This window comes from Chrysemys picta, chromosome 15, assembly GCF_011386835.1.
Source record: "Chrysemys picta bellii isolate R12L10 chromosome 15, ASM1138683v2, whole genome shotgun sequence".
NCBI classification, from domain to species: domain Eukaryota; kingdom Metazoa; phylum Chordata; order Testudines; family Emydidae; genus Chrysemys; species Chrysemys picta.
In genome coordinates, this window is record NC_088805.1 from 32228478 (window position 1) to 32248612 (window position 20135).

At 52.3% G+C, this 20135-nt stretch overlaps 1 protein-coding gene across 2 annotated transcripts in view; it reads left to right on the forward strand.

Annotated features, from left to right (window-relative positions):
- SEZ6L (seizure related 6 homolog like) overlaps positions 1-17000 on the forward strand; it is a 155228-nt gene extending 138228 nt beyond the window's left edge. The window contains exons 10-17 of one of the 2 annotated variants that reach the window (XM_065568899.1): positions 52-248; positions 2962-3156; positions 3515-3706; positions 7575-7769; positions 9547-9579; positions 10532-10646; positions 11045-11147; positions 12541-17000. In XM_065568899.1, coding sequence (XP_065424971.1) covers positions 52-248; positions 2962-3156; positions 3515-3706; positions 7575-7769; positions 9547-9579; positions 10532-10646; positions 11045-11147; positions 12541-12570 — 1060 coding nt within the window. In that variant the 3' untranslated portion in view covers positions 12571-17000. The remainder of the gene's footprint in view (positions 1-51; positions 249-2961; positions 3157-3514; positions 3707-7574; positions 7770-9546; positions 9580-10531; positions 10647-11044; positions 11148-12540) is intronic. The other variant, XM_065568897.1, reaches the window with a different exon arrangement.
- The last annotated feature ends 3135 nt before the right edge of the window (positions 17001-20135 follow it).

Sequence of the window (20135 nt, forward strand, 5' to 3'; positions counted from 1 at the left end):
TCCCCTGTGCGCCCGGTCTGACCAGGCTCCTCTCTGTGCTTCCCTTCCCAGCCTGAACCTGAGCAACAGCGACATCCTGACCATTTACGACGGGGACGAGCTCACGGCCCGGATCCTGGGGCAGTACGTTGGCAGCAGTGGCCCCCAGAAGCTCTACTCCTCCACCCCCGACCTCACCATCCAGTTCCACTCTGACCCCGCGGGCCTCATCTTCGGGAAGGGGCAGGGATTTATCATGAACTACATAGGTAGGTGTGCCGGGGGGGCTGCCCCGTTCAACCAGGGCCTCCACTGCGATCTGCTCTTGGGGCAGTGAGGGGGGGCACTGCGATCTGCTCTTGGGGAAGTGAGGGGGGGCACTGCAATCTGCTCTTGGAGCAGTGAGGGGAGGCACTGTGATCTGCTCTTGGGACAGTGAGGCTGGACACGTTGCATCTGGGTGTGGCGTCTGCCAGGGCCGCGACTCAGTGAATTCTAACTCAGAATGTGGGGGGGTGAGTGAGGGGATGCAGGTTTTCCGACGCTGAGCTACCTCACCCAGGGCAGGCAATGGGCCCCAGGGCTCTGGCGCTGCTCAGCCGACCCATGCGCTAGCCCTGGGCAGGCTGTTAGAGCAGCAGAGGCTCCCTGTGCTCCTCTGAAACCCGTAGCCGCTATTGCCTACATCCCCCAGGCAATGGCCACCTGCTACAACAGCCCTCTGAGGCTACTGTCCCTGGCCTTCTGCCAGCCCTTGCAGCATTCTCCAGCCCTGCAGGCCCCCATGGGCTGGGCCAGACAGCGCTGCCAAACTGCAGCACCGCACCGGCCATGGGGAAAGGCCAGAGTGACGCTCACTGCCTCAGGATTGGGGGTGGGAGGTGCTTGGTGCTGACTGACGGCTCCCTGACTCTGTGGGGATAGCCTGGCCCCTTGGCCTTACCTGGGGCCGGTCACTTAGGGTTACCATATTTTGTGCCTCCAAATGGAGGACACTCCACGGCCCCTGGCCCCGCCCCCAGCCCCGCCCACAACCCCGCCCAACCCCGCCCCCTCCCCAAAGTCTCCGCCCCCTCCCCTGCTTCCCGCGAATATTTGATTCGCGGGAAGCCTGAAGCAGGTAAGGGGGGTGTGGGGGGAGGAGGCGCGGCCCAGGCTGGCCCCCCGGCGTTTCCAGCCTGGGTCAGCTGGGGCCCTGGGGTGCCGGCCCCGGCCGACCACCCCCGGCCCGCCCAGCACTGCCGGCCCCCGGCGGCCCGGCGCACCCCCCGGCCCCCGGCTCCCGGCTCCCGGCCCCGCGGGCCCGGCTCCCCGCGGGCCCGGCTGGCCCGGCTCCCCGCAGGCCCGGCTCCCCGCGGGCCCGGCTGACCCGGCTCCCCACCGGCCCGGCTGACCTCCCGATTTTCCCGGACATGCCCGGCTTTTGGGGATTTCCCCCCGGACGGGGATTTGAGCCCCCAAAAGCCGGACATGTCCGGGAAAATCCGGACGTATGGTAACCCTACGGTCACTCATTCCCACCTTCTGAACCCTCTAACTCCCTCATTCTACACACGCCACCTAGTGTCCTCCTGGCTTCCCCGATGCATGGCGGGGGCTGGCTCACTGCACGGGGTGGGTTGCACTAGCATGGCTGTGGGAGTGCTTTGGTCAGGCTCATCCGTTGGTCCCTCAGCACCGACCCAGGGTGGTGATGGGCTACCCAGTACCACGTGTGCATTGCAACACTCCAGCTGCATCCAGAGCCCTGTTTGTGCATACACAGAGTGCCCGGCTTGCACACACACGAAGAGCGCCCAGCTTGCACACATGCAGAGTGCCCGGTTTGCAAACGCGCAGAACGCCCGGCTTGCACACACGAAGAGCGCCCAGCTTGCACACATGCAGAGTGCCCGGTTTGCAAACGCGCAGAACGCCCGGCTTGCACACACGAAGAGCGCCCAGCTTGCACACATGCAGAGTGCCCGGTTTGCAAACGCGCAGAACGCCCGGCTTGCACACACGCAGAGTGTCCAGTTTGCACACATGCAGAGTGTCCAGTTTGCACACATGCAGAGCGCCCGGCTTGCACACAGACAGAGCACCTGGCCCCCCTCCAGGAGCTGGCAGTGGTGCCCAGCGAGCATTTCTCCTTCCCGCCTGCATGCACTATTACAGCAGCAGAGAATGAGATACAGTGCAGGTCAGCTGTGATCTGCAGGGCCCCTTCCGTAAAGCGCCGCACTGCGTCTGTGGACACAGCGATCCGCTTGAAAGTCACCGACCTTAGGAACATAGGGGGCAGGAAATAATACGGTGGAGCAAATTAGCCCGGAACTGTAAGTGCTGTGCTCGGCTAGCGCTGCTTTCACAGCAGGCGTGAAAACTCAAACCCTTCGGGATCAACTGCCTGCAACTGGCTTCTGCTAAACTTACACTAATGCTGACAAACTGCGTTTAGCCTCCAAATCAAGGCAAATGTACCAGGCGGCTTTGGTTAGCCGGGAATTCCCCATGGCCAGCCCCGTCCTTTGGGGATCTGGGCCCAGGAGGATATTTCAGCTCCTCATTAACGATGGGACAGATCGTTAACAGAAGGGCAGCAATAGGTGTAAAGGCCCAGGCACACCGCTTGCCTGGGCAGTGAAGGGATGCTTAGGAAGCGCCGCCCATTTCTGAAACTCGTTAGGGTCTAGCGGGATTTTTGAAGCCTCTAAACCCAGCCCTAACCCGGTGCTGTGCTGATCACACTGTGCTGTGACGCTCCCTCTGCTGACCATGGCACCAGCACCGCCAGGGCTAGCAAATGGCCGGCTATATGCTTTTCACATTCAGAGCTGGAAGGGTCATCAGCTTCACTTTGTAAATCAAATAACCCCTCTCCGGGCAGCCTGTGCAGCACCGAGAAAGGTCGCCCCCTGTTGGTGAGAAAGCAAGCAGGCAGGCCCAGGGGCAATCTGTGCAGATCGTTAAGTACTAGCGAGCATCTTTCTGTGGCTACAGAGGTCTCAAGGAATGACTCGTGTTCAGACCTGCCTGAAATTCAGAACGGGTGGAAGACCACATCACACACAGCGCTAGTGAGAGGGGCCAAGATCACCTACCAGTGTGATCCAGGATATGACATCGTAGGAAGTGACACGCTCACCTGCCAATGGGACCTCACCTGGAGCAGCGACCCTCCGTTTTGTGAAAAAAGTAAGACAACTCCCCCACCCCACCCCACCCCCACACACACACTGCTTGGTATTGCTGGGTTCGTGCACACAGTCAGCCAGGTCCAAAGCCCATTCAGATCAATGGGGAGCTTTCCTTTGACATCTCTGGACTCTGGATCAGACCCATTTAATGTCAGGGTGCATATGAAATGGGACTCGCTTGTGCTGAACACATGCTGAATAAAGCGTTTTCCAACCTCCTTCCCGTGACTTTGCCAGTGGACTCCACACCAGTCCATTTCAGAGCTACTGATCTGTTTATCTGCCCCCACTGCCTGCCTTGCTGCTTGTCCTGTGTCACGTTCCTGTGAGGAGTTACACAGCCTGTTTGTCTCTAGTTATGTACTGCACAGACCCTGGGGAAGTGGACCACTCGACCCGTTTAATTTCTGATCCAGTGCTGCTGGTTGGAACCACCATTCAATACACGTGCAACCCAGGCTTTGTACTGGAAGGAAGTTCCCTTCTTACGTGTTACAGCCGCGAAACAGGAACTCCAATCTGGACATCAAGGCTACCCCACTGTGTCTGTAAGTTGGGCTCCATGCTCTATGGTGTTGCAATTATTTCTCTTCTCGCGGCTGCAGTTTTACTTTACTCCTTGTTATCTGAATTGATTTGCAAGTTTCCCATTGGGAATTCAGAACCCGCTGGAGGAAGCAGTGGATGAGCCCAGGGTCCCAGCAGACAGTCCATTCTGTAAGCACCAGACATACCAAGCCAGGCATCAGAAACCATTGCTCCTGTTCTGTCACCTCCAGTTTCCTCCGGGCTTTTCCCTCCTTTCAACAGCGAGATCTTTAGGGACGTTCTCCCGGCTATAGCCCCAGATGCCGTACACTAGATACCATGTGGGCCGCACTGGTCCCATCCATCCAGGAGGCCTTTTCTTTGTTGCCGGAAGTTTGAAGAATCCCTTCCTACACACCAGCAATTCAAAGCAATTAATAACAATTCAAATAACCAGGGTCTAGAATGAGAGGATAAGTAAAAGCTCGTTAAAGAGGCTGATGAGCAGCAGGGTAATAGAAACACCCCTGATAGCAGGTCTCCCTGCAACAGCAGAACAAGCAGCACCTGCTGCTGAAATCACTGTGGGTTTTGTTCTGTGGCCTCCCATCTCGTTTGCAGAAGACCTGTGTCACCCCATCTCCCTGCAGGGGTGCTACCAGCTCCTGACCCTGCCTGCTAATGGGGTCCGATACTGCCAGAGCGGAAGGCAACGCTGACTGGTGCAAGGAAGGTGAAGAAACTCAATATCTTCCCTGCTCAGCAGCTCCTGCCCCTTTGTCCCCCAGCTCCTGATCTAGAGCAAAGGCCACCCCAGTTGTACGCTGGCTGTTACCACCAGCAGAGCTGGTCAAATCCCTATTACTGCGAGACAGTGCCGCCTTGATTTCATTTCGCAGGCTTCAAAATTGACCCATTTTTCAGTTTTCCCCCATTTGTCATTAATATTGCTTTCAAAATTGGGGAGGTGTCCACGTTCCTTGTCATTTCAATGGCCATGGCCAGGATTTTTCAGTCAAAACTTGGGAAAGGGGCCAGAAGATGGCAGGCCATTTTGTAGGTGCTGACCATGTCGGCCGTTTTCATGAAAAGATCAGTGGTGTCTTTTTTTTTTTTAAGGCCATTTTCAATGAAAAAACATATTGAAATGGTTCAAGCAGTGAAAACCCTACTCGCCCCAGGGGAGATACTCCTCACACGCAGGGAGCATGCTGCTTCAGCGAGCCAGTGCCCTTGTCCCTACAGGCACCGTTCGTGACCACTTTCCCTTCAGTGATCCAGCCAGGCCTCCAAGGCACCAAGTATCACCAGCCCCAGCTAGTCAGAATCATGAGCTGGACCCCAAAGATCATGAGACTGGCTTAAAAATCATAAGGTTTTAAAAAACGATAAATGGGGGAGGGGTGTTTTTATTGGTTGCCAGGACTTTGAAAAATGCAAGCTGAGAGTCTCGTGTAAATCACCTGACTCCGGGAGCTGGGGTTTTTAAGAGGAGTGCCAAATACCATGAGAGACATGATCAAATCACATGAATTGGCAGCACTGATGCTGCATATTACTTCTCTTGGGAATCTTTCCAGAGTCCATGTCGTGTATTGGGGGCGGGGGGAAGGGGTGGCTGGCGATGCATGAACTCCTGTCATTTGCTGGGGAGGGCGCCAGATCTGCGTAAGTGTCTGTGATTTTGCCATGCTCTCACTCCTGCAGGATACAAACCCAGTAACCCGTACCATAAATGGCAAATGTCCTTTAGCTGGAGGAGGCCTGTAATATGGCGTGGAAGATCCTGAGCTCGCACCTTGCTGCTGACCAGGCAGCTGTGCAACCAGGTTCCTTACACGAGGGAGCTAGAGGGCCGAATCTAGGAGGAGCGCTGTCACCCCCCCACACCTTTTGCTGCTGCCTGTCGCCTTCCTTTTAGCATGCTCCCCAGCCTTTGCCTGGCAGCGGCTGGACAAGTCAGTGAGCTAATGGCAACGATCACCTCCCTCTGCTGGCATTCTGTAGCCACTACTCACTGCCTTACTGGAGTCCTCGGCTCTGCCCTGCCTCCTCGGGAGCACAAGGGGAAGGGGCAGCCTCCTGGACCCTGGGTGACAGTCAGTGGTTGGCCTGGCCCCAGAAATGCTGGTGTTGGGTCAACACCCAGCCTGGGCAGAGCGCCGGTCGGGGTTTAGCTACTGCTTCCGCCCCACTCAGAACCGGGACTCTCTGCGCCCCTCACTGTGCCTGGACCAGAGCAGCTGCCCCAGTGCCGCAGACTGCACAGCGCATGCCCCCGGGGCTCCTAGCACCTTTACAGGGACACACAGGGCGCCCCAGAAAGTGCTGGCTAAGAGCTGACGGTGCCCTTGCCCCGCTCACTTGCAACCTGCCTGTTCCATGCAGCACCCAGTCTCTGCTCCCTCTGCTGGACACTTAGCCCAAGCCGGCTTCCCCCCTAAATGTTTGATTTCATAGCAAGAGACAAGGGGGAGGGAATAGCTTTTACTGGACCCGCTTCTGTTGGTGAGAGAGACCAACTTTCCAGCGGCAAGGTATTCCCGGCATCACAGCTAAGTGCAAGGTGGAAGAGAGAGTTTAGCATAAGTCGTCAGCACATATTCTAAGGGCCCATTCGAGGTGGAGTGGCCTGTTAACACCAGCAGTCATAGGATAAAAAGAAGGGGTAAGAGGGGTTCCGGATTGTAAACAGTTGTGTAAAAAGCTAAGGGAAAGCTTTGGGCCCGATCCCCAGCCGGTGTCAATCGGCCGTCACTCCACTCTGGTCAATGGAGCAAAGTCTCTTTGCAGTCACACTGCTTTGTTGGCTGGGCCCATCTGGCAGGGCCGCCCGCTCTCTGCCTCTCATGACCTCTCCCTGCAGAATACCACCTTGGGCTTGTCTGAAACCCCATCTGTTCCTGGAGTTTGCTGTGTCGTTTTAAGTAGCTTCAGCTCCCCCCATCATCCTCTGGGCAGAGGCAAGACTCGGCCCCACTTGCCTGATGAGACCCTTTGGCATTCTACAAAGGCTGCGCAGGCTAGGTTGGCTATCACAGTGCTCATCGCTCTGCAGGGCCTGGAGACCAGAGTCGGCAGTCGGTTTGTATCTGCTCTACGGAGGCCCGGCCTGTAGACAGAGTCCCAGGCTGTTCTCTGACAGGCCTATCAGTTCTGCCTTGGCATTTCTGCTGAGTAGCCACTTCCCGCAACCCTTGTGTGGATCAGGTTTGTTGTCGTAGCACATCCTGAAATTCAGGAGTTCGCTCCATAGCCAGTGTGAGGAAGAGAGAGCAGCACTGGGAAATCACAGCTCCATTTGCCAGCGCACTGTGTTGTTTTATTCCGGTGTGTTCTGGAGGAGGGCTTTTGCTGATGTTCCTAGTTCTCCCGCTCATCCTTTCTCTGGGGCCATGACAGAGAACAGCGATGCTAGATTATTGCCAAAGAGCTCAGATGTCCCTTCACAGAATTAATGCTTCAGGTCCCACTATTTCCTATGGGAATAAGTCTGTGCCCAGCTCTGGAGTGTGTGTATATTTTCATGGTGATGGTGACTGTATAATACCAGTATGCAGTGTACTTGTAGTTGTGTCAGTCCCAGGATATTAGCAAGACAAGGTGGGGGAGATAATATCTTGTATTGGACCAACTTCTGCTGGTGAATACCAGAGCACAAAGTTCACCTTCTTACACACTTAACAGCTGTTGAACGGACTAATATACCAGGCTATTGCCTGACATACTGTTCCTCTTTAGCCAAATGCAGTTGGTGAAGGTGAGGAAAAAATAAATCCAGTGATTACTGTGGCTACGGCTTAGATCCCACAGTACTGGACTGACGGCTAGGTAAACGCTCGGGACAGGCAGAAAAAGCGTGACTCTCACTGGGATGTTTCTTTTCAGCTGAAGAGTCCCTTGCCTGTGATAATCCAGGATTACCTGAAAATGGCTACCAAATACTCTACAAACGCCTTTACTTGCCAGGCGAATCCCTGACGTTCATGTGTTATGAAGGCTTTGAGCTAATGGGCGAGGTTACTATCAAATGCATTCTGGGCCAGCCGTCCCACTGGAGCGGACCCCTGCCCATCTGCAAAGGTAACGAGCTTTCTGAGACAGCTGGAAAACAAGACCGCAGTTTGGGAAGGGGCTGGAATCTACCAGGATTTTGCAGGTGTCCTCAGCTAGTTCCCGCCACGCCAGAGAATTAGCTCTGAGCAGCGACGTCCTCCAGCACGGAGATTTCCCCATTCTCACCGCCATTAAAAGGCAGCAGAGCATGTCACTGCAGTCCCCTCCTTAAGAGCTCCTTCTTCTGTTTTACCTTCAGCCCTGAAAACAAACAGCTCTCCAGGTGTCACCCAGGCTCTCTGACGCATTGGTGTTGCCAGGTTTCCAGCCACGGGCATCGGAGATTTTGGTAGTTGTTACGGATTTATCTCTAAGAGGTTCTGCCCGCCCCGGGGAGGGAATCCATCTCAACCCCTTCCTAGTGAACTGTGTCAGAAGCTGCTAACTAGCAGCAGTTGCCCAGCACGTGGCAGACAGGGCTCGGGGAGCAGGAATGGACCCCAGAGTGTCCAGAGGGGTCTGGATTCTGCCCCACGTCCGGTGAACACTTTGTTCCTGCATTTAACATTTCTCTACGTGGACCATTGTGATTCTGCCTTGGGTCACGAGTTGATGACCATAACCCTTGGCCCAGAGGAAGCTCTGCTTGGTGAACTGGCCAGTTTTCAGTTTGAGTCTATTTCCTGGACACAAGGAGGGACCTCCTGGTAACACACTAAACAGCAGGGAATAACCATCCCGCAATTTCCTGTGAATTGCCCAGTAACAGTGTCCCGGACCAGCAGTGTATTTCCAGGCTTTTGCAGATTGCTCAGGAGAGGATAATGTAATTCCCCTGACCCCAGGCTTCGCTTGGCAGCTGAGTGCCCTGTAGTTATATGGCGCTTGTTGTAAGGCCAGTCCGGGAATGCCTTCGGTGGGTGCAGAAAGGCCAAAAGCATCCAAAGAGCTCAGTGTTGGGGGCACAGTTTGGGGTCTGTGGAGAGAAGCAGAAACTCCAAATTGGGGGACTCCCCGTGCCCACGTGCTGATGGAAGAGACCTTTGGGGTGTGTCACTGCAGAGGGCAGGGGCATGGGTGTGAATGGGAGGGGAAGTTGAGAAGGATGCACAGGGACACTCATGCAGGATGCCCACCAGAACTTTATTTCCTCTCTCTCCTAAAACAAGGACGAGAGGATATTCAAAGCAATTGAAAGGCAGCAAATTTAAAATTGATGCAAGGAAATCTCCTTTTACCCAGCATGGGATTAGCCTTTGGAACTCACTGTCACAAGATGCAATTGAGACCAAGAGTAGAGCAGGATTCAAGAAAGAAACAGACAGTGATATGGATAATGAGAGAAGCCACAGTTAAATTAGACAGGGCTGAAAATATTAATGACTGTTATAAACTCTCGTGCTCAGGGCATGAGGCGACTGCTCCTGACGGGGTTGCAGGAAATGTCCCCAAAGGGGAAGTCATTCCATAATCACCCACGATGGGCTTTCTGGCACCTTTCTTGGAAGCATTTGAAACAAGCCACTGATGGAGAAAAGAGAGCAGACAATTGCCCATCAGATGTTCCTATGAAAGTGCTCAGCGAGCTTCCCCTGAAGGAGGAGATCCAGGGGGGTTCCTTATGCTGCTGGGAATGTCCTTCTGGCTAGTTCTAATTTCTGGCCTGGGGCACTAGAGTTTTCACAAAGAGGGAAAACAGTAAATCCACCTAAGGGAAATGTGGGTATTTTTCACATTTCACACGAGGCTGCCAGCCCCCATGACCATCTCGAACCCTGCCAACAATTCCCAATTTCTCTTGCAGTGAATCAAGACAGTTTTGAACACGCTTTAGAAGGTGAGTGAAATCCATTTGCTGGAAAATCCCAGTCAGGCAGAGCACATGTCTGGCACCGCCCTCTGGAGAGTGCAGCACCTGCATTTGGTCAGATAATGCAAACAAATTTGCAACAAGTATGCATTGCAGCATTGACATTGCTCTGCAGTTCAGAAATTAGGGACTCTGGAATGCAGCTGGGCTGACGGCTCTGCATGGGAGGGTGTCACGTGCCCTCAGTGCAGGACTCTTCAGAGGGATGGAATATTTGGGGAGGTCCTCTGGGCAGAAGGGCTTGGTCTGAGGCTTTGAGTACTCGTGGTCACCCACTGGGGCCTGCAGCTGGGACCACTGGAGAGCAATTGCATTTCAGACAATAAAATCTCTCTTTCACCTGCCCATCTCCTGCAGGGCACCTCAAGGCCCCACTTTGTGCTCCCAGCTGTTATGGGACACTAGACAATAGATGGGGTTGGTTTGGGCTTGTGAAGAAACCCAGGGCCACCCAGAGGGGGGGGGCAAGTGGGGCAATTTGCCCCAGGCCCCCACGAGAGTTTTTCGGGGCCCCTGGAGCGGGGTCCTTCACTCGCTCCGGGCGCCCTGGAAAATTCTCGTGGGGCCCGGGCCCCCGGAGCTTCTTCCACTCCAGGTCTTCGGTGACAATTCAGCGGCGGGGGTTCCTTCCGCCCCAAGACCCGTCACCAAAGTGCCGGGTCTTCAGCGGGAATTCGGCGGCGGGGGCCCCCCGCTGCCGAAGACCCCAGGCCCCCTGAATCCTCTGGGTGGCCCTGAAGAAACCTGGGTCTTACGGTTACATTTCAAACAAGCTTCATTCTGCAGCTGGCCACAGAGACAAGGCAGTACCATGAGGGGAGGGAAAGGTTAGGAGGGAAGCAGAGCCCAAGGGCGGGGCGGGGGGGGGTGAATCCTAAACGTTTGGCCTATGGGAACATAATGAATATTGTGTTTTCAGTAGCAGAAGCTGCCGCAGAGACGTCGCTCGAAGGGGGAAACATGGCGCTAGCCATATTCATCCCAGTGCTGATCATCTCACTACTGCTGGGGGGCGCATACATCTATATCACAAGGTGGGGACCCACTCTAAAAGCAACACTGGGCACTTCTCCAGGGATCTCAGAGCGCTGGGCAAACAGCAGCTCAGAAGCCTCCAAGTGCCCTCTGCCCAGTGCTGTGTTCCTCCCGAGAGGGAGCACCCAGCAGCTACCCCGGACCCTGTGGGTGCTGAGGGGCCAGGCAGCTCTGATAATTAGGCCCTTACCTCGCAGTATTTGCTGCCGGTATTGCGTGATCTCCGTGCTGAGCAGTGAATGCAGGCGGGAGAGCAAAGGGGAATGGGTGATTTGGGAGCGTGAGTGTGGGTTGCCTTGCTCCATTGGCTTCACCACTCCACATGCGCAAGCCATTGGGTTCTGCGTTGTTCCGACCCAGCGAGGTGACTTCTCTGTCTTGCGTCTCTTTTTCTCAGATGTCGGTACTACTCCAACTTGCGCTTGCCCCTCATGTATTCCCACCCATACAGCCAGATCACCGTAGAGACGGAGTTTGACAACCCAATTTACGAGACAGGGGTGAGTTGGCCTTTCAGTGCCTCAGTTCTCTCCAGCCGTACATTACGTTAAACTGAAGGTGAAGGCTTGGCGCAAACTCACAGCAAGAGGGAAGGTTACGAACCCCCCTCAAGGTCCCTCCTGAGAGAACATCTCTGCTTCTTATCGCCCTCTGTGTCCCGGTGGGCAAATGATGCAGCGGGTCAGCCAGAAAATCAGTCTTTAGGGGAGTTTCAACAGCACCAGCATTTCCACCCCACCCTGGGGACAGGGTGAGCCGGACAATCAGAGCGAGGGGCGGGGGGCGTTAGAGTTTAGCCAAGGAGGGTCTAATACCCTCCTGCTGACTGCTGGGCTCCCCTCTCCTGGCCCTTTGGCGTGTGAGACTCCCCCAGGCGCAGGTAGGACCCCTGAGGTCTAAAGCAGGGGATGTGAGTGGCTCTGTGGAGTCTGCAGTGACACGACAGGCTCGTTGTGGGGCAGGTACAGCAGTTACACTGAACTAGTCTCCCCCGAGGGGTCTCTGAGCTAAGCCCAGTGCCAGGGAAACTGCGGGGCCTGCTGGAAGTCCTGTCCTCACCTACCGCAGCTGCTTTGCACAATGGCTTCTGTCTAACTTCTAACTAGGAGAGCACCAGATCCTGCCAGGTGCTGAGCAACCAGCTCCCGTTACATGGGGCGAGAGTCTCACAGCCAAGCTCTGAGTTCCATGTTAGGACAAGGGGCCTGTTTGAGCAACCAGGTGTGTGTGTCTAGGGGCATGAGAAATAAGGCAGTGCCTTGGCGTGAGTTAGGTCTTCAAATCAGTGTTGCCTACTCTCAGTTTTATCACGAGCCTCACAATATTTGGCATTTGACTCAGAGCCCCAGCTCCCACAGGCCACAGATTGCATGAGAATCTCGGCTTTCATTTTAAAAAGTCAGTTTCCAGCCCCTGTGGTTGTGAAGAAAAGCTGGAAAATGTGACCCAAGTGTGACCCAAAGGCTCCGAAACCAGAAGGCAGAGTAAAAGACCCCAAATGTATTATCTGTTTAAACCTCGTGATTTTTAAACCAATCTTGTGATTTTTGGGACCTGATTTATGGTTTCTGAATGTCCGGAGTTGGCCATACTGTTGTCTCCATGAGAAAACTGTACCGAATAGCGAATCAGTTTAGAAACGGGTCTAGTTAAATTGACACAGCCCTCTTGCACGGGCCCTCTTAAATAGAAATCAAAGGGAGACACCTGGGGTTTTGAACCCTTTAACTACATCAGCTTCTAAACCAATTTAATGAAATCAAGCCAGTTTTCTTGCATTGACAAGGCCTAGATCTCATCTGGGTCTGATCTCATATAGACCAGGGCTGATTAATGTGGGTGGAAACCCAACCATTCCTTTAAACTTTAAACATTCCTTTTTCTTCTTTTTAGGAAACAAGAGAATATGAAGTTTCAATATAAAGACAGTGATACGAGAGTCTCCAAATGTGAACTTAATCCACTCCAATAGAACTTCCTCCGTAACTAATCCAGAGACCATGTGGAGTTTAATTGGAATCCTGGACCTACTCTTGTCTGTCCTTTTGCCTCTTTATTGATGATTTCACTGTTTTCTTCGCTGTATTTATTCTATTTAACTTGAGATAGATGTGTTCAGAGTGTTCCCGGCAGGCTGTACTCCGCTCCCTGGGTGTACCAGACCTCTGAGGACCAGTGCAGAGCTACCAGCCCACACATGAAGGTGGGGAGGTGCAGGGATCAGCTGGCCCCATCCCGCAGCAGCGACAGTCTCCAACTCTGCACTGGCCACACGCAAAGAGATTTTACGTTTTTCGTGGTGTTAAAAATTAAAATGTCTCCATGCAAGATCCTGCAGTTAACTGCCAAGAGCTGGGTTAGACCCAGAGTATTATACATAGAGAGTCTTTCTGAGCACTGTCCTAAGCCTAACTACTGCCCACACATTTCCGGTTCTCCTAGAGTTTGATCAGGCATCTGGTGCTACGCTCTCTGATTCAAAGAGCAGTGAGTAGAGGGAGCAGCCTCTCTCCTGGGGCCCATCTCAGGAAAGTTACCAGGCAGGTACAGCGCGGTGCCCTCGGGTGTCTGGGGAGAAAGGGGAAGCAGAGACCAAACTAGCAAGTTACATGCTACTTGCTTGGCCCAGTTTGTTTTTAATCCTGGAGAGGCACATACAAGAACATGTGAGCTGCTGCAGAGAAGCCTTAACGTGTGCAACCAGCGATTGCTGAGCATATCAACCCTGGTCTGAGAGACCTTGGCAGGCATGGGTACAATCTTCTCGGGCTGTGTTTCTGCTACACTGGGAACAGACAGGCTTGCTTGTCTTCTGCTCACCCCTGTTATTGCTTTTTAATAACATTTACTGTGGCCAGTGCAAGGAATATGCAGTCTCTCTCAAAGTCGGAGTTCCCCTTTTGCCCACTTTATTGTAAGTATCTCAGGGTAATAACGATGGAATACAGGATCCTATCACATGCTCTGGTTAATTTTGGAGCATTCGCCCTTCAAGGTCACGGTGCCCTCATGCAACTGGAAGAGTCCACTGTTCTTCTGGAATAGCTGCTCTGGGAAGGGCAGGTGGGCTGGTTAGTTAGCCACAACTCTGCATGGGAAGAGCCAGAGTCAGTCCTTCCTCCCATCTTCCCGGAGCATGCAAAGCCAGAGTGCACTTGATCAGATCTCAGCAGCACGGGAAGACTTTATGGCAGCAACCAAACCACCACGTTCCTGTCGTTCCAAACCCATCCCAGGGCGCTGCCACTACTCCGAGGCAGAAAACAGTGTCCAGTAAGAGCTGCACCGTCCAGCTTTGAGCTAACAGGAAATCAACTAGATTTGCACTCGGCTTGTGAGTCAGGCATTGGGCAAACCCCACTTGGAGAAGAGAGAATAGACTAGTGGGATGATGGTAGGGAAGAAAGTCAGGTAGCAAACCTTCCCTGACTTCACCACAGGAGCCCAATCGCTGGAGGAACATAGCAGGCAAAATAGAGCCTTTAGTAGCCACTTCCATCTTGATCTAACCCTGTGACAACTGGAATTCAAGCACCACATTCATATTCTTTGGTTCTGGAGAATAATATGTTCACATTTAACAAAACAAATGCTCAAATGTTTTCTTTTCATGGAAACATAAAGATTCGCAAAAGGTTCCAATGACTTAGTTACCAATATTTCTCTTCACAAAACTGGCGGTCACACAGGACCATTCCTGCTATCATTGGAGGGACAGCGACATTGTTGATGTTTCTTTGGCTGCTGGTGTCTTTTTTCTGTCTGTGTAGAATGGCAGTTCTAACCATGACAACGTTGTCAAGTCCGTTTTAGTTTAGAGAAGGTTAGTGCATCTCTGCAGTGGTATGACTGAGACATTCGATTTTTTTTCCTTTGAAAAAAACAAAACTGAATGTGTATTTGTAATTTGTAAAGGTTAAAAAAAAAAGAAAAACAAAAACAAAAAAAGGTGCCAGAAATGTACCAGGTATTTCGTTTCTGTTCATATATGTCTGTTTTTATAAGAACAATGTGAAAATTGTTGGGATTAAATATTTTTGAACATGATCCAGGACTTCCATGGGAAGCTCTAGAATTTAGTGTAACCTTAATACAAATTGTACTATATTTTTTAATGGTTGAAAATAAGTTTAACAAAAATTTGAGCCACAGAATATGCCTGTGCTTCAGCCTGTATTACGTGCTGCATACACGTCAACGCGATCTGCCATGTGATCCGCAGGTCTCCATGGTTACACACCAGACCCTTCCATTGTCACATTCGTGAATGAGTCTGATCCGAAATGAGTGAATGGTGCAGAAGAGTCCCCCTGGACCCAAACCGTGACGATTGATGCCTTGGGTCCATCTCACAGTATTTCAACTGTGGAGTTTTTCTCCAGAAAATGGGCCCAGGTTATCCCCTGCTGCATATGAGCCTGGTGGCTCTCAGGGGCGCCTCAGGGCTAGATTCTAGTCCCTCAGAAGTCACTGGGATGAGATTGGGCTCTCTGTGTTCTCCAAAGCCTACCCAGCCCAAAGGAGTCTTCAGTTTCCTTTAGATTTGGTTTTACAAACTATCGAGATGCAAATCTCTTCGTTTCCCCCCTGGGAAGAAACACAGGAGCAACTGCTCCTTTGCTTTTCACTCTCAAGAGTGTATTACCAGACTATCGGGGCAACATGCCGCCCTCTTTAGAACAAGCCTGCTGTGCTACATAAATTCAGCGCACCAGGGCAGGCAGACGAATGGCAGGTAACCAGGAATGGAAGTGATCCCTTATTTAGTTACTATTTCCTTTCTATACATATATAAATATAATAGGATGGAGAGGTGGAAGGCCCCATGGCCGCTCACTTTAAAAAGCCTTCCCTTGCCTCCTGCTGTGTTACTTTAGTGCATTATTTAGCATGTTAAACCAAGTCTTCTGAGCAAGGGAAGCAAAGGGACCCTACCAGATGCATCTGTTTTCTGGGGCTCAGAGCCTCTGCATTGGTGGTCTGGGCTCATCTGGAGGCAGTTTCCATTGGCTGAAGACTGGGAGAAATTTCAACCCTGCAGTAAACAGGCCCCGCTCCCAGGGAAGAGAAGGGGAGACACACCTGCTTCCTGGGCTGGTTTGGCAGTGGATCTTTTACTGCTGGTGCCGTTAGCTAAGAGGCGTTTGCACTTTGTCCCGGGGCAGAATGAAAGCAAGTGGGAAATGAGACAAATGCCCTTGCCTTATCCATGGATGAAAACAACAGACCTTCCCCGGTCGCCTCGCTGTTGAACATCACAACGTCCTGCCCCATGGGGCAGGGAAACACCCCTCGACCGTAGAGACTGGCTCCCTCTCGGAGTCAGTGTGGCCCAAATCATCCAACCCTGTGGGATCAGAGATTTGCGCTAGCCCTGGCAGAGTCTAGGACTTTCTCCTCAGTTGAGCTGGGACTCTGGTTTGGGTGCAGAGCGCAGAACATCTGCTGATGGAGCGCATACTCCATGAGGTCTGTGTTTCCGCTGTCAGCAGTCAGAAGGGTCAGTGGAGATAAAGGAGATCGACTGTCCGGAGGAGTAAGCGTGTGGCAAGCAGTACGTTCAACACAACTGTTCTCCTAAGGGCAGAATGACGTAGGACACTCTGCCCACCTGAGCCAAAGTCTGTCCAAGTCAATGGAAAGACTCCCACCAACTTCACCGAGTTTTGGATCAGGCCCTTAAAGCCTAATGTTGACTAGGGAGGGATAGCAAAGTGTCTAAGGCAAATTCCACCCGTCTAGATTTTTTTGCTGTATTTATGTTGGTCTCCATTTCATATGTTCACAGTTTCAAAAACAAAGCCCAAGGTGGAACTGGATGGAAAAATGAAAACATTTTCTTATATAGTTATTTTTGGTTGATCTGGGGGCTTTAAAGGGAGAAGAGGTGCATATGCAGAACAGGGCAGTTCCAATGCACAGCTCACAACATTCCCTGTATGCCAGCAGGGACAGGCCGAACCCGAACTGTGCCACAGGTTTGCGTAGCGTTGTCTGTACTTGTGTACAGCTTTACAAGTGGTTTGCATGCAGTACGGCTGCATCACGGCTGCTCACCTGCCTACGATGCCTCTTGGTATTTTTTCATCCCAGCCGTCAGAATAGCCTACTTTTGTTCACATGACCAATAATGGATTTGTAGGGCGACATAATGTATATTTTTCATGCAATTTTCTTGAAGGTAAACTACAATTTCTTAAATCTTATTCTTAAATCTGAATATGGGTGAACTTACTGTGTTAAGAGAAGCATTCCGGCAGTCATAACTCTCCCTCCATATTAATGTACAAACATACTTCAGCTCTGTCTGTGGTACTGTACCCTGAGTGCAATAAATTCCTCATTTTGCGTCAGGTCTGACCTCTCCTCATTTATATACTGTTGAGAATAACCATTTGCCCTTCTCATGCCTCTTTCATCTGAGGATCTCAAAGTGCTGGATGAATATTAATGAATTAAGTCTCACAACCCCTGTAAGTAGCTACTTTACTATCCCATGTTTCACCGATAGGGAAACTAAGGCATGGAGACGTTAAGCATCTTACTCAAGATCACCCAGCTGGGAATAAAATTCACATGTCCTGTCTCCTGGTTCCGGGCTCTGATAACTAGGCTCTGGAATCCATCCTATAGCTTCTAATAAGTGTGGACAATAGGAGTGTTGTCGCTGCTTTTGTAAGTTGGTGCTTTGTGACTTCTTTATTGTCGGCTGGCTTCCAGGTTTGGTAAAAATACTCAGCCCTACACCCTGAAAAATAATGAGCCTTGTGGGAGATGGCCCTGCAACTTGGCAGGCAGAATAACTGAATGGCTGATACGGGACTTGAGTAACAAAGAATTAAAGGAGAGTAATATAGTTAATGGGCTTATGGAAAAGAGATCTTGTCAATCTAATTTGATATCTTTTTTAATGAGATGACAAAGTTTGGTTGATCAAGATAATAGTGTTGATGTAATAGATTTCTGTAAGGATTTGACTAGGTACCACGTGGCATTTTGATTACTAGAACGATGCAAACTCAACATGGCACATGTGAAACGGTTTAAAAACTGGCTAATTGATAGGACTCAAAATGCAATTGTAAATGGGAAATCATCATCTAGCGGGGTCCCACAGGGATTGACTCTTGGCCCTCCGCTGGTTAACGCTTTGATCCATGGTAATGTTTGCAGGTGACACAAAAGATCAGAGCAATGACAAATAATGAAGAGAACAGCTCATGGATACAAAGCAGTATCTAAACTGGGCACAAGCAAACAAATGTGTTTTAATCTGGAACTAAGAATGTACACCATACTGACAGGATGGGGGACTCTCTCCTGGGAAGCAGGGACTCTGACCACTTGGGGGTCATGGTGAATAATCAGCTAAACATCAGCTCCCAGTGCGAGTTTGTGGCCAAAAGGGCTAATGCGATCCTTGGATGTATAAACGGGAATCTTGAGTAGGAGTAGGACAGTTCTATTAACTCTCTATATGGCACTGGTGAGACGGCTGCTGGAATACTGTGTCCAGTTCTAGCGTCGGCAGTTCAAGGAGGATGCAGATCAATTGGAACAGGGGTCAGAGAAGGGTCACAAGAATGATTAAAGGATTAGAAAACCTGCCTTACAGTGATAGACTCAAACAGCTCAATCGATTTAGTTCAACAAAGAGAAGGTTAAGGGGTCACTTGATCCAGTCTGTAAGTACCTCCACAGGGAACCAACATTTGAAAATAGAGGGCTCTCAAGCCAGCAGATAAAGGTATAACGAGATCCAGTGACTGGAAGTTGAATGTCGACACTGAGATTAGAAATACGGTGCAGTGAGTGTAATTAACCATTGGCTACCAAGGTTCGTGGTAGAGTCTCCATCCATCACTGGCAATTTCTCAAAGCCAGATTGGCTGTTTTTCTAAAAGAGCTGCTCTAGTTCAAACAGGAATGAGCCCAGGGAAGTCCTATGGCCTGGGTTATGCAGTAGGTCGGATTTAGGTGATCACAATGATCCCTTCTGGCTTTATAATCCGTCTCCCAAACCTGACATGTCTGACTGCACATCACCACTAGCCTGGCCGAATCACCAGTGTGGGAGGGCAGGAGGCCCAGGGGATTTGGGACAGAGGAAAGGGACGTTGTGCAGCTGAAGGTTATTAGCGTTCATTATCCATGGATGTGCGTGACACAGTACAGGACCGAATACAGTCAGCCCCTGCCCCACAGTGCTTGGCATGGTTTGGAAGGAGTGGGGGGCTGAGGGGGGATTGGACTGGTAACGTCGGTAGTCGGGTTCCAGAGTCCTCACACTCACAAGAGCAGGATTAGAGCAATCAGAGTGCCGGGGAGGAGAACTCTGGCCCTTGGCTCTCTGGACCCTGGCTAATTCCCAGGCCACAGACATCTGGGGCCTGGCCAAAGGCTGAGGATTTGGTGGAGTCTGCCAGGGAGCCAGGCCAGGGAGGGTTTCTGGCTGCTTTCTGTTGGGGTCCCCCCTAAGCCCCTGGCCTGAGCTCCCACAGGGCTTGTGGCCTGTCACGAGCTCCCAGCCAGCGGAGGGAGGTGGGTCCCTTGGGAAGGAGGAGAGTGGGGAAGCGTGTCTGGTGTCAGGGAAGCCCCTGACCCAGAGAGCGAACATGTCCCAGCGCTCAGTGCAGGGCAGCAGGAGGGGGCTTGTCTTGTTACGGGGAGGCCGAAGGGTGGTTCCTGCTGGGGGAAGGGAGAGCGTTCATCCCCAGTGCAGAACGCCGCAGCCAGACAGCTATGCTGGTCCCAAGGATCACGACAACGGGTTCATCTCAACGGCAGCTTCAGCTGAGGGGCTGGATGGCGGAGCTGACTGGCTTAAAGCTGGCAGGGAGCCGCTGTGTCCTGTCAGTGAGACCATCAAGGGAAATCGATGGGGCACCAGCGTTTGGGTCCCGGGATCTCAGACAAACGAGAACAAACAGGCCTGGCCAGATGCACACGTCCCTCCCCAGCAGGAGGGGCCCTCCCTTTAGACCCCTCTCCCCCAGCAATGGCCCAGCCATCGGGGCTGAGCCGGGGGTGGCTACGGCTCTGATAACTGGGGGGGGGAGCTCTCATGCACACAGAACCCACATGAGGGATGAGGGAACCCGACAAGCGCTGTCCTTACAGCCACCAAATGTCTTCAGCAGCTCAGCCTAGGAGGCCCTGAGCCCTGGCCCATCCCGCCTGCGTGAGTGGGATTCCAGGGCTGTGTGGCTCGATTCCTCCCCCTCCGGCGGCCCTCGGGCTAGGATCCCCCCTTCTCACATGCTGGGTCTCTCCCGACTCTGGCACTGTCCGTAATTTCTGCCAGTCACTGCTCGCCAGATCCTGCCACCCTTCCCCAGGCTGAGTGGTACCGGGCTCCGCAGTGGCTGGTTGACCCCCGGGGGAAGGTGCTATCGAACATGGCCATGGAACGAGGGGCAGGGCCTGGTCAGTCAGAGAGGCTCTTTGGAGTGGGAGGGAAATCCCATCGCACCTGGAGAAGGGGTGTG